This window comes from Myotis lucifugus, unplaced genomic scaffold (genome assembly GCF_000147115.1).
Source record: "Myotis lucifugus unplaced genomic scaffold, Myoluc2.0 scaffold_53, whole genome shotgun sequence".
Taxonomy (NCBI): Eukaryota; Metazoa; Chordata; class Mammalia; order Chiroptera; family Vespertilionidae; genus Myotis; species Myotis lucifugus.
In genome coordinates this window covers 1,699,541-1,713,637 of record NW_005871101.1, presented here as the reverse complement: position 1 = coordinate 1,713,637, position 14,097 = coordinate 1,699,541, and the positions used below count along the sequence as shown (strand labels likewise).

At 40.6% G+C, this 14,097-nt stretch overlaps 1 protein-coding gene across 8 annotated transcripts in view; it reads right to left on the bottom strand.

The window, feature by feature from the left end:
- Positions 1-8,522: 8,522 nt before the first annotated feature.
- The window catches only part of TNIK (TRAF2 and NCK interacting kinase), a 280,941-nt gene continuing 275,366 nt past the window's right edge, over positions 8,523-14,097 (bottom strand). For 7 of the 8 annotated variants that reach the window (XM_014455950.2, XM_023753886.1, XM_023753887.1 and 4 more), the window contains 3 exons: positions 13,741-13,900; positions 13,357-13,496; positions 8,523-11,166 (listed from right to left, as the gene is read on the bottom strand). In XM_014455950.2, the coding sequence (XP_014311436.2) occupies positions 11,083-11,166; positions 13,357-13,496; positions 13,741-13,900 (384 nt within the window). In that variant the 3' untranslated portion in view covers positions 8,523-11,082. The remainder of the gene's footprint in view (positions 11,167-13,356; positions 13,497-13,740; positions 13,901-14,097) is intronic. The other variant, XM_023753889.1, reaches the window with a different exon arrangement.

Below are 14,097 nucleotides of genomic sequence, written 5' to 3'. Positions count from 1 at the left end.
AAGGACCACCTGGGAGGTCTAACTGCAGATGAGGAGTGAGGTTGGTGGCCCAGATAGCCCATCCCAACCGGCTGGTCACAGCAGCCACTAGGCAACTTTCTCTTCACAAAAGATGGTACTGAGATGCCTGCATAACATAAAAAGGCGGTGGCTGTTTGGATACACTTTTGGTGTCTAGACATGCTAGAAACATGCAGAATTGTTCAAACGGGAAGGAGGAAAAAGTCCAGGAGTGTAGTGTTTCTCAGTGTGGGATGGGGGCAGAAATACAGATTCCTGCTTGCAGCAGGCTGGGATGTTCCAGAAGTCTGCCTTAGTAAAAGCACGCCTGGGATTCTTATGATCAGAAGAGTGTGGGCTAGTAGGGCCATAGGACAGCTTCATGCTTCAAAGCTGGGCTAAAATATGGGGCCTTGGTCCTACCCACAGCATTACATTCAGGCAGTGATCCGTTCACAAGACTTTCACCAACACCCAGGAATCACTGACATTCCTAACGGATGGTGTCATTCACTCCGCCAACGTTGCCCAGGGGGCCAGGCATCGGGCTGAATCAGGATTTGAAACCCTTGGGCCTTATGTCAGAGGACGGGCATAGGGTAAAGAGTGTGTGCCATACATTCAGAAGATTGTTTTCCCTGCCCCAGCCGCACTTTCTCTAGTTCTGCTGAGGTACTTTGTGCCTGCATGCTCTTCAGTCCTCTGTGCCTTTGCTCAAGCTACTTCTTGCTGGAATATATCCCTCACTTTTTCCTGTCCCATAGTCTGATAAAGACCACTTCCTCTTGGGAGCCCTCCATAACCCTTCCTCCAGGCAGCAGCCCCTTCCCTGGTCTCTGTGCCTGTTTGTACTCCTCCTCTGCCTTTCCCATCTCCCCTGAAGCAAAAGGAGACTGCAGCTTTTCTTCATCCTATGTTTCTGCCTCAGCACCCAGTGTGGGGCCTGCTACATAATAGGCAGCTGATAAATAAATGACTACTTTGCTTTTCTTCACACTGGGTCTGCGTTAGTGGCCTGTCAAAGGTCAGATCATAACTGCCTCAAATATTTAAGAAAACAAGATGGCGTACAAACAGGCAAAAAATAAAAATACTGCAATCATATATTTTTTACTTCTCTGGTGCCTGAAGGTGATACGGGCAGTTTTATTGAAATGAACGGAACCAGTCATTAACATATCCACATTAAACATTGCCAAAAACACAAGACACAAATGGGGGTTCCCCGGGAAAATGTTTACAGTTCCTTTTTCCAAATTATAGACCAGGGACCTCCGCTGGGCTGGGGTTTGTGGAGCTACAAGAGGTCCAATAACCCGTGTGCATTGTCGGTAGACTAAATACATGACTCACAGGTATAAATACATTTTTTTTTCAAACGAATGTGACTTGTAAAATGCAGTTTTATTTAAAAGTGTTAGTGAAATTTTGACTGCTTTTCAGTTTCTTAGATGGTTATGATAAGCCATCATATTTCAGAAAATTGGGAACCACAGGCTGATAAGGTGGCTGGGCTGCAGTTAGCTGATGATTTCTGTGCTTTACAATGTCTTCCACCTCAAGGTATGTCTGCTCTGTGATGGCACTGAGGACTGTAGAAGTTGCTTAAATTCTACCCGAGTTAACTACCACGTACCCCAATAAAGGTAGCAACGTACGTCTAACTCAGGGACATGAGGCAGGACATCTGCTTTGCTCCCAATGGTGTCTGATGCTGGTGTGTGTGTGTGTGTTTTCTATATTTACCCCATCAATTTTTGATATGGGCAGTACATTTTTATACTGAAAATAGATTTGGACTTTTATAAATACTCTAGAGCACTTATTACCACATTTTTGGGGATTTGACTAAGCTTGAAAATTTCAAAACCAAAACCAAAGCTTTCCCCACTGAACTCAAGATCTCCTGAGGACCAACAAAACGGTTGCCAACTTTTAATTTTGCCCAACTAGAACAATGGATGAAACAAAAACAAAACAAAAAACTGGAACATTTCGTAGACTATAGATTACCAGCTTCAGCTCTCAAATATGCATCTTATTACTTATTTGGAGAGCATGCCACCTCCAAATAAGACTGTGTTTAAGCGAGCTTTATGGGAAACTCATTATGTTGTCCTGCTTGATCATTTTGCCTTGAACTGGTGATAACTTTGGCTTGCCTTGGCGGGTGGGCCTCAGTAATGAATGGCTGTCATAGTGAGGAGCAATGATGAGATGGAGAAAGCATCAGGTTGACGTAAGGCTGTGCTTCTTTCTGCTCCAGTGATGTCTTCCAGCTCTAAATTCCTCAATCTTCCAACAAGTGCAGTAATACAAGGTAATCTGATATTACCGAGCATTGGGTGTAGGAATAGAAAATTTGGTCAGACCACGATGCTGCTAATCTGTGTCCTCATGACATCATCTGGTATTTCACTTTGAACTTTTAAAACCAAGATGACTCTTTTTTGGGGGGAGGTGATCCTCGATCAAATTGTTATTGTCACAGAGGATAGACTTAGTTGTTTATAGAATATAAAAACATGTATTCAAACTGGTGATACTCAATTTTAAGGAAAATCAACACTAATTTCTTCCACCTAAATTATTGAAAACTCATTTTGAAATCATTCATTGTGTCTTCACAAGTGTGGCTTGTGATGTCTAGATTGTTCACGATGACTGTGACACCTTGGGTGTTTCTTAGAGTCTGTTTTATATTTTCCATCTGTAACTGAAACCAATGCCTTTATCTTTTGTCAAGGACTTTAGGAATCTGCAAAGAAGCACCATGGAATCCCAAAACGGCTTTGTTGCTGGAAATGATTAAAACCTTGAATGTGGCTATTTAGCATGAAATACACATTATCCACCTCAAAAGATTTGTGTAAAGACACAGAAAATCATAGAGGAACAAAGAAATTCTTTCACTATTATATTGCTTCACATTACATCATTTCATCATCTTCTTCCTTTATTTTTTAAAATATGTTTTATTAAGTGAGCATGAAAATACATGATTGAACATATTGAAACTACAAGTTGTGTGCCCTTTACAAGACTAGGTGAAACAATAAATTTATCAGAAGGCGTGTGTCAAGTTCCTACAACAAAACTTCATGCAACAACATTCAGTGGAGCTGAATATATACAGAAGGTGGAGGCTGACCAGGGAAGCCTCAGAACCTGTCACCCGGAAGAATGATAAGACCCAAATATCACTAAACTTCCTTGAAACCGTATTTGGTAGGACGATACTGTTGTTAATTTTTTGTTTTAGGGGGGGAAAGCCATTTCTAAAGATTTAGGCCAGAGAACAAAATTCAGAATTCTTTTTATACTTCTAATAACTCTGTACTTATTGCAACACCAGTAGCTTAAAATGGATTATTATGTCTACAAATGTAAGAGTTTTAAAATGCTGCTTTTCTCAAGGATCTGTGTGACAGCCTCTCCTCCAATCTTACAACTTGGCCTGTTAGGATGATTCATAGAACAAGAAAGTACAGCTAGCATCATAGCCAGGTGTTTTCCATCCACAATAACTTTCCAGGAAAGAAAATCCATAAGGTTTTTTTTTAATTTTCTGCTTCTATGATACAGACTTCGGACACAGCTTTTTTTTTGATATTGAAATGACCATATAGTTCTATTTACCTTTTTAAAAAAATTCCCAAACTGTTCTATTTATTCATTCATCCAATAAATCCTTACTGAGTGACTACTATTTTCCAGGAATTTTTATAAGTACAAGAGATAGTCAAGTGGACAAAGTAAAGGTTGATAAGAGCTATGAAGAACAATACAGCAGAGAATAAGTCGGGGACTGGAGGTTATTTTATAAAAGTCTCTGATGTGGCGGGGAGAGATTTCTATTCAGAGGAAACAGCCAGAGCAAAGACCCGGAGAGTAGAGCATGCGGATGGCATTCTGGGTAAAGCTCAGAGGGCAGTGGGGCTAGAACAAGGTGATCTAGGGGAACAGATGAGGCAAGAGAAGTGGTAGTGGAGATGGGCAAAAGGTAGGTCAGATCTATTAAGGCCCGGGGACCTTTGTAAGGACATTGGCATTCTAAGTGAGAAGGGAAGGCATTGAAGACTTGAGCAGAAAATTTGCATAACCTGGTATGTTTTAAAAGTGTCATCTCAGGAAAGATGTGTTGTGGATTCAATTGGATTGTGGATATATTCTCAAGGTAGGGGAAACAGGATTTTTTTTAGTGGATTAGATGTGGTATGTGAAAGAAAAACTAAGGATAATTATAAAATTTTCTGGTCTGGAAAAATGGAATTGCCATTTATTGAAACAGGGGAGACTGTCATGGAAATAGATTGGTGGGTGGAGTGCAAATTAGTTTAGTTTTGGACATGTAGAGTTTGAAATGCCAATTACATATCCAAATGAAGATGTCAAGTAGGAAGTTAGACACAAATCTGGTAAAGGAGAGAGGTTAGGGCTGGAGATAAAAATGTAGGTATTAAAAAAAAGTAGGTATTGTCAGTATATAGATGTTTTTAAAGCCCCAAGACTGGAAAAGCTCACTTAGAGAGGGAATGTCCAGTGCTGGGCACTCCAGGAACTTGGAAAAGGAAACTGAGAAGTGGCCAGAGACATGAGAGAATGAGAGGGATGTTCCAAAGCCAAGAGAGAAAGTATTTCAATGAGGAAGAAGAGGTTAACTGTGTCAAAGACTGCAGATAAGTCAAACAGCATGAAGTCAGAGACCTGACATTGCATTTGGCAGCATGGAGATCACCGGTGTCCTTAGCAAGAGCTACCATGGCGAGGATGAAAGCCTGATTTGAGCTGGCTCAAGAGAGGAAGGGAGGAGAGGAATTGAAGACAGTAAGTACGGGTATACAAAACTTCCTCTGAGCTTTTCTGTGAAGGGGAGCAGATAAAAAGAGTAGTTAGAGCGGGTAGGGGGCTAAGGTGAGTGTTTATAAGACCAGAGATAGCACCATGTAGTGAAACCCTCCAATGGAACAGGAAACATTGGTGATGCAGGAGAGAGATAGAGAGATAGAGAGGTAGAGAGACTGGGTCAATAGCCTTTAGTTGATGAAATTGGATGGGAATCTAACCAGAGCAAATGGGAAGAATTGATTGATATGAATGAAGGAGGTGGTGTAGTAATTGATAATAAGTTTCACTGGGCAAGATTAAGAAACTGAGAAGCCAGGATATTTATAGAATTGTCTCAGTGAATATTAAAATGATCAAGAATTCAGAAAGGATGGTGCTGGAGACAGTGAGGAAGAGCTAGAATACTTAAGCAATGAGGGGGAGGGATGAAAGGTAACTAGAGACTGTAGACTGATGGCAAGAGCATCAAAGCACTGGATGTTTAGGAGAAGGGATGGATAATGGTCTGTACGTGGCAATGAGGAACAAGCAGGCATCCTGCTACTATTAACGTCTTATTATTCATATTTTGACAGAGATGAAATAACATAGTCAGGGCATGGCAGTGACTATATGGGGAAATCTTGGCTTAAAACCTACCAAATCATTTCTAACCACTGCTTAGAACAACTGTAGACAACTGAAGGCTTTTTGTGTGCAGGGGGGAAAAATACTTGAAAGTAACGACAAGGTGCAGACTAGACAATATGCCAAGAATATTTTCTTCTTTTATAGCCTGACACAGGTGAGACTTACCCAGTTTCCACACATTTTTGACAACCGAAAACACTTTAGAAAACTGGAGATTTAAACAATGTAAACACTTGTAGGCATAGCAAAATGATAGTTTCCCTTTCCAATATAAAGTTGGCATCATAAATAAGACAGCTCAACCGCACAAAAATAGTTTCACAACATCCAATTTTAAAATTCATCCACGCTGTCATCCTTTTTTTCTTGGTGCAGATTTATTTCTTGTTGTCAGTTAACATGTGAAATTCTGGCTCAGGGTAATGTCTGAAGTTTTTAAATAAACCATAATACAGCATTACTACTCCGTAACACCCACTCCAGGACAGGAGATAAGAGGAAGGGGCAACTGGGGCCTGGATACTTGCTATGTGCAAACACTGATCCACTGTGGGAAATGACAACTCACCTTTCCAAGTTATGTTGCTCAGCCTCAATCGTGCAACATAACTCAGTGCTGATAAAACAAACCATCAAAACCAAACCCTGTTATGCAAAGTGTTGAGCTAGTTTGGTGATGTCTACACAAAGTCACAAACCTGGAAACTTCAGACCATTTCTATTTTTAACTATATTTTCTATTCTTCATCCAAATGTTTGACATCATGGTCACAGAGTCTAAGATTTTGATCAGGAATTAAAATATCTGAAAACATATCCAGAGATATTTTTTTTAAAAAATCCCTCTATGGGAATTTAGTTTGGGTGTATTCTGGTCCTTCCTCGAATGGCAGACCTAGAAGAGTCAAGTTAAAAATGCAGAGGGTTATGGCCTCATGCTGTTTAACACTATGCAAATTTTTGAATATTCTAGGGGTCTGTGGAAAAATTCCCAGAACAATAATACAGTACGGAAATAAAACAACACTTGATGTTTGGTAGAAATGTACAGATGGTCAGTTTTGAACTTGCAAGTTCTCAAGAGGTTTTCTTTGTTGGGGCTTCTGAAAACAGATCTGCTTATACCCATTTTGAGACCCAGGAAAGGCCACCATACTTCAGGGTGCCTGATATTGCTCTACTGATCGAGGCCAAAATGCAGTGGCTTTTATGAGAAATACTGGCAGGTAACTGAAATCAAATTTAGACTTTTGGATTTTATGTTGCAACTATGTAGGCTCCAGGGAGGCCAGTTTCGGGTTTGTTATGCTGTTTGCTTTGGTTCGATTTAAATTTTTGAGGAATGAACCAAAATGCAACTAACATTGATGGAAACTGTTGAGATGGTCAGAACGTAGTATCAGAGGAATTTGGGAACATCGGGAGTAAGGTAGATAGGGGGTTCAGAATGATCATCATCAGCGTGTTGTGATATTCTGCTATTTTCCTCCATGGATTAAAAGAGTTTGCTCTTCTTTCTTAAAACGAATGTAGCACATTACGTATCTTAAAGCAATCAGCACGAAGGCCAGTGACGCCTGTTCAAGCAGACTTTCAGAGACAGCACACGCCAGTAACACAAACAGCTCTTCCACGTTTCGAGAATACAGTGATGGGAACTGGTACACATGATGGTAGGGCAAACTTTTTTTTTTTTTTAAACTTCACAGAATGTGAGCTCAGACTTCAGCCGCTTCCTTGTCTGGCAATGAACAAAACCAAAAGGGCTCCAGCCTGAATGATCAAATACACAGGAGGGACCAGACACACCAGCTACCAATGAGTCACAAGAACAGACAGAAAACTGTTAGTAGATCTTGATAACCAGGAATTAAGGTGCTTTTTAAAATGTGTACTTGATGCAACATGTGAGGAGTGTAGCTGAGCAAGCAATGTCAGCGTGTTAGGCAAATGGAGTCCTTGTCCAAGTGGCCGTGTGGGATCTCATCTGCACCTTGATCTAGACCAGCGGTTCTCAACCTGTGGGTCGCGACCCCTTTGGAGGTCGAACGACCCTTTCACAGGGGTCGCCTAAGACCATTAGAAAACACATATATAATTACATATTGTTTTTGTGATTAATCACTATGCTTTAATTATGTTCAATTTGTAACAATGAACCTGGGGGTCACCACAACATGAGGAACTGTATTAAAGGGTCGCGGCATTAGGAAGGTTGAGAACCACTGATCTAGACTGTCGGAATAGTACTAGGTCTTCTTGAAGCCTCATCTAAAAGTCTTCAGGAAAAATAATGTGGACCTCAGTGCAAGGTGTCTTCGTTTGCATTGTGTGCAATGACAGTGGTCTGAATGTAAGTGGCCTGGGGAGGACTTCGCCATTTGATGGGAACTTAAAGGACATCCATTCCTACCACCCACCCACTGGATGCAGGAATCCATGCTACAATGTCCCTGACTGGTGCCCAGGAATGATGGTAACCTGTTGTCCCCGGTCCAAGACCGTGGTTGGGCAGACTCAGTGGGTTTTGAAGCCCAGTTATCAATTTAGAGTAGCAAGGACTGAAAAGATCTAGTGAAAACTACTTTGGAAGGAGGGCTCAGTTTCTCTCTGTAGAAAAATAAAAACAAAATGAGCTAATTCTAGAGATAAAAGTCCTCTATAGGAAGAACTAAAGCTAACAAGTGAAACTAGTTTCACAAACTAGTTTAGAAACTAAAGACATTTATGAATATGATACTGTTAAGATGATAAAAAGCATAATGATTTCTGTCAAAAAAAATTAAAGCAAACCAAAAAGTTGGCATTTGTTATGAGCCCACAAGAACAGCATTCTGAAATATTCTGGATGGCCTAAGGACCAGTATATCTGGGATAGGGTCTGTCCTGATGGAGGAGAATGTGTTTTTGAAGATAAAAAGCCTCAGAGAATTCTTGATATCTTTTAAGGAGCACAGATTTGTGGATGTGGTGGGGCACTTTAAAATTTGGTTTTGCCTTGTACTCAGTGTAAACTATTTGCACAAAAATATAAAAGGCATGGCTTGATGTTTAACGTCTGTGTTTTATTGTTGTTGGCACCAGAAAAAGCTCATGTTCTATGTTATGTCACTGTACATACTGTAAACAAGACTGCATTAATATTTTCTTATGAGTTTTTGTTTCAATGAATCTAGATTTTAAAAAATACATTCACAAACTACCTTATGTTTAAACACAATGATTCCCTTTTATTTCTTAACTGTACCCCAAATCCCACAATAAAAAAATCATTTAAAGCTGTGTGTTTCAAACTTATCACTTAGAAATAAAAACAGAACATAACATAAAAACAGAGATCAGTTTGCAACATAATTTAAAGAAGCTCCTGGTTTAAAATACCACAGCAGCAATATAAAGAGCTGGTGGCAATCACATTCGGAGATGAGACCCAAATCAATATATTTTGTCCACATCAGCGTCCAATTATAATGGTTGCTAAATTCAATCAGAAAGTTATTGCTGAATTTTTTGCATGGAATTTGCAAAGATAGTATCATTCAGCAGCAGAATCACAGCAGTAAAAATGAGAACGGGAGGATTTCATTGCTTTTGAGAGCTAAAGAGACCATGATGAGGACATCTTCGTGATCATCTAAAGATACTCCTCAATTCCATTCCTGTGTATCACCTACTTAAAATAAATGCAAATGACAACCACCTTTACGGGAGGGGGGGCACAATCACCTACTTCAGGAATGAGAATAATTCCCCCCTCTCCCCCCTTCCCCAAACACCAGATTGAAATGGCTCCATTTTCCTAATGCGTATTTCGTTCTCATTAATAGTACATCAGCTGCTCATGTATTTAGGCAAAATCAGGAGGATCACAGATTTTTAAAATCTGTTAATAGTAGCTATTTTTTCCAGACACAAGCCGCATTCATTTCTGTTGTTGATTTTTTTTTTAAATTTTCAAGAATAACAATTTGGTCAACTACTGTTTTGTTGAAAAAATATTAAATACACCTGAGATTGCCAGTTGAGCTCTCTATATGTCTCCTGGAGATAACACTGCTGTGATGAACAGTGAAACGAAACGAACAAAACGAGGTAGGTTAAAACAGGAAGCGCAACACAGATATCGTTTTGCAACACCTCGATACCACAGGTGGCCATGCTTGTAGCTTTGGAAAAAAAAATCCCAGACAGTCACGCAAAAGTTCAAATCATCTGAGTAAGAGTTTATAAGGACACAAGTCAACCTGAACTAAATATACACATATCTCTGCACAAATGTTGCTTACCATATGTTGGGTAATTTGGAGGAAGGTAAAATGATTAGGGTCTCAGAATTTTGGCCAAAGCCTTGCTTTCAAGTTCGATAAAATCTGAACCAATGCTGCCTGCTGTCTCAGGCAGGCATAGTAGTCTCGTCCCTTCTCTCACCAACCCAAGAGAACACAGGCAGCTCAGAAACATATATTATTTTTTTCAGTCACAGTTTTCATCTTGAGAAAGTGGCATTGTCAGGAGAAAGCTGGGAATGACCGGAGCCCGGATGTCATTCACTCCCCAATCAGAACTCAACAAAGTCTCATTCCTAATGAAGCTCAAACCGAGTGACCTCTTAGCTGGGAGGCCTTGCACATTTAAAAAAAGATTGTGTGTGTGTGTGTGTGTGTGTAATTTTTTTAGCTTGTTTCCCAGAAGCCCCTTCTGTTTGACCTCATCTGTCACCCCATCTTTTGCCCTGACTTGTTGCATAATAGCTGAGGGAAAATTGTGTTATGGGATCCCTCAATCACTGGAGCCAACTCAACTCAATGACACTACTATCCCATTCAACACACTCCATTCTGTACAGGGCCATATAAAAATAGGGCCTGTCAGACTCACAAAAATGGCAGTTGATTTTATTAGTCTAAGGCTAGTAGTTTAGCCATTTAAAATCTATTTCCCCAAAGAGGGGAAAACTAGCACAGTATTTTTCTTCTCTTAAAAATTCATTAGCCAGTTGCTACCAAAAAGCAACCTTTTGGGTTGGTGAAGGCAAAAGAGTTCTAAAATCACCCCACTATGCAGTTATGGCCTTCAGTGTGAGGAGATAAGGTACATTTATTGTGCTGTCTCTCACCATTGGAAATTGGAAATTTTACAACATATGTATATTTAAATCTAGCAGGCAGACAGAATTAAAAACAGACTAATTTTCTCAGTATGCATTCTCTCCCCATTCTTACAAAGTAAGGGGGTACAGAAAAAAGGTTAAAAAAAAACAAAACAAAACTCAGAATCCACCATAACACAGCTTAATCATAAGAGCACACAATATTTGTTTCTATCCCTAACTCCGAAGGGCACATGGTCCATCTTTGTCCACAGACAATGCAGCATTCTTGGGGATCTCCTGGAAATTCCTGCCACCTTTTTCTCTCCTTCTCAACCAGGCTGCAACATTGAAAGATGGACTGTACTGGGACGGGTGGAGGGAGAGGAAAAGGGGAAAGCAGTATGTTCAACCAAGCCTTCTGATTCTGCCTCTAGACTGGCATAAGTCCACACGAGTTATGTTCTTTTAAATTAGAAACAACGCCATGAAGATAAGTGCCAAGTGCTCTTCTGTTACCAGTTCATCATGGAATTTCTGTTGAGGGTCATGAAAAACACTTGGCTACTTCCTCCAGATCGCACGGATGCAAAAAATACCTGTTTGAAATTAAAAAGAAGTTAGTTCAACTGCATGGTTTCTTCCCCTCTTTTCTTCAACTGTCCATCCATTTTCTCTCACATGTCCTATCCTTGCCATGCGTCAGCTCTTAAGACTCAATGGCTGGTGTTTATAAAGTGTCTTTTAACATAGTGCATCCTCTGTAAACACTCCTGCCTGCCTTTATTACTATGATTGCTATTTATTGTCATTTATTGTGGTTTTGACCTTCAGGGACATGCAAGGGGATACATCTTGATTCGTTAACTTCCCTTTGGGTGCTCATATTTTAAAAGGGAGTTTTGAGCTAGGAGATAATATGCTGGGTTTCTGGTCTAGGACACAACAAGCCCTTTGTTAATTTTTGGAAAGCTCCCCTTCTCTCCCTTATAAGGACAAGAGGGCAGACTTTAGGACTGAAGGGAATTCTTTCGCATTCTCAAAGTCAAGGGGGAAATTTTGGGCCTACTGACTTTAGTTCTTAATTTTTAAAATTAAAAAAGAAATTAAATGGTTGTGGTCAGATAGGGTCAGGTGTTCAATGCCTATTCAGTTTGTCATTTCAAGACTTAACGCTTGGCTTCTCTGCTGATGCAGGAGAATCCCAGGCCAAAGGAGATAATGGCCTTAGTAAGTAGAACCACAGTCCATTAGGTCTGGGTCTGCTAAATCATGTTATCAAACAACTGAGAGAAGTGAGCAAAATTTGGGTTACTGCTCACCTTAGCTGAATGTCAATGAACCACTGCCCTAGGAAAATAACATTCTGGGCTGTGGCCTAGCCCTTGAGTCAGCCAATACCAAACTTTGGTCCAAGGCATTTACTTTTGTCACTAGTATAAAGTCTCTGCTACTTCATTTCCACAACTTCTTCAAGAGAATGCTGTCTCTCCCAACCACAACTTCTTAAAAAGTTCTGTGGAAATGCTTGTCATTCACCTAATGTAAGTAAAGCTACTGTTAGGGTCAGTGAATCAAAGTGGACAAGCACAGAGGGCCCATGGAAAAACAATGAAGGAAAGAAAGAGCTGCTGTCCTCTCCAGGTTGTGTGTGCTCTGGGCTCTAAACCTCTGGCCCCAAATACGGGTGTGGTCCCAGCCTGCTCCTGAGGGTGTGCATGGCATGGAACAGCTTGTTGGGGTGGGTCTTCAATGAATTCAGAGTGTGGGAGTCCATGCCCAGATCACTCTTAGTCTTCTAATTCCCGGACACTGGAGTTTTACTAGGGGATGGGTCTGTTTTCTGACATACTCTGGTCAGGCCCTAGAACCATCCTGGCCACCCATAGCTATTGTTCACCTAGACCACACTCGACCACAGCAGGTCAGAGTAGTTGGCCAGGGTTGAATCTAGTCTAGACCCATATCACCAGGGTTGGACTAAGACCAGTCTGGCCTCTGGGTGGGTCAAGACATGTACATCTGTTTAACCCATCACATTCTTGTCTATACAAAAAGCTGTTTTGGGGACAGTGTTTCTAAGCTGGCCAAGGTCACAAAGGATAAATTCACAAATGGAGTACAACTGAGCTACTAAAACGTTGGATTGGTCTGTAGGGAGGACGAGGGAGAAGCAGCCGTGCTGCAGAATACCCGTCCGAGGACTGAGCATGCCAGACGACACCGCCACCTTCATGGGGAGACAGGCCCCCTAGAACATTGCAGAGGAAACATGGCTGGAATGACACAGGACATGGCACTAGTTGAGTTTGTGATTGTGTATTTCTTAAGGATGAGCGACATTTTTTAAACGTTTATATTTCTACATGCCAAATGTTACACATTAAAAAGTGAATACAATGTGATGGGTTAGGTCCCGATAATGACTTTGTGAAAAGTCTCCAAGTGGAATTTAAAGTTGACCCACTGTGAGATGATTAACGATGGGCCAACTCTTCTAAATGCTTAGGAGAATTTGGGGTGTCTGCTGAATCACCATAGGGCCTGCAGGCCACAGAAGTTACTAACAGTTTACAAGAATTTTGTAGATGTGTTTCTGTCTTTTTTGATACGTAAAGAATATGTGTTGAGGGTTCACATAAATCAAACCAAATAATGCCATTTCAAGATAATATTGATTGTTTAACACAGATGTGATTCAAATCAGTATAAAGGAAAATGAAGGTTTCACAGGTACCTGGTGGTCTCTTAAAATGCAAACACTAATGCAAATGTTGAAACGGATTTACCTTATCATTTCTTTCACATAGAAACTTTAACCTTTGAGCTCGCTTATGCATAAATACTCCATCCAAATGTCCTGTTTCCACTGACCGGATCTCAATAGCTTTCTCGCCCCAGCCCATTATCTGATTGGAATGAATGTAGGCTGTCAAAAGGAATTTCCAAAACTGCATTAAAAACATTAGATGGGCAATAACTCACAGCATCTGTTCACATCTTAACCACAAAAATGACAAACGACTTGAGATAAACAGACAAAGCAAGTCTTACAAGTGTTATTCACAGACTTTTTTTTTGTGTGTGGAATCAAATGGTTGTTTCACATTTCTTGATTTTCGTTTCATTTGGGGGGTGTAACTGCTGAAGGAGATAAGGAATGGTTAACCTACCCACAGACGTGGGCATTTCTCCCCATTGGAGCACCACATCCTTAGTTATCCGGCCATAGGTGTTCACATACACCCCCTCATCCTCATAGCAAACAAGCATTTCCATCCCATCTGTTTTAGGCAAGATGACAATGGCATGAGGAGTGATATTGCCCTGAATCTAGAAGACAAAGAAAGGTCAGGCATTATTCTTTTTAAAAATAAGGCAACATCTTGACTATTAATCATTAAGAATTGCAAAAATGAGGGCCCCCCGCCATTTTCATTCTAGAGACTGACATTCTGATTTGCTTAATTGAACCACCAACCTGCCACATACTCTGGTAAACACACACACAGGCACTAGGTTGAGAATCC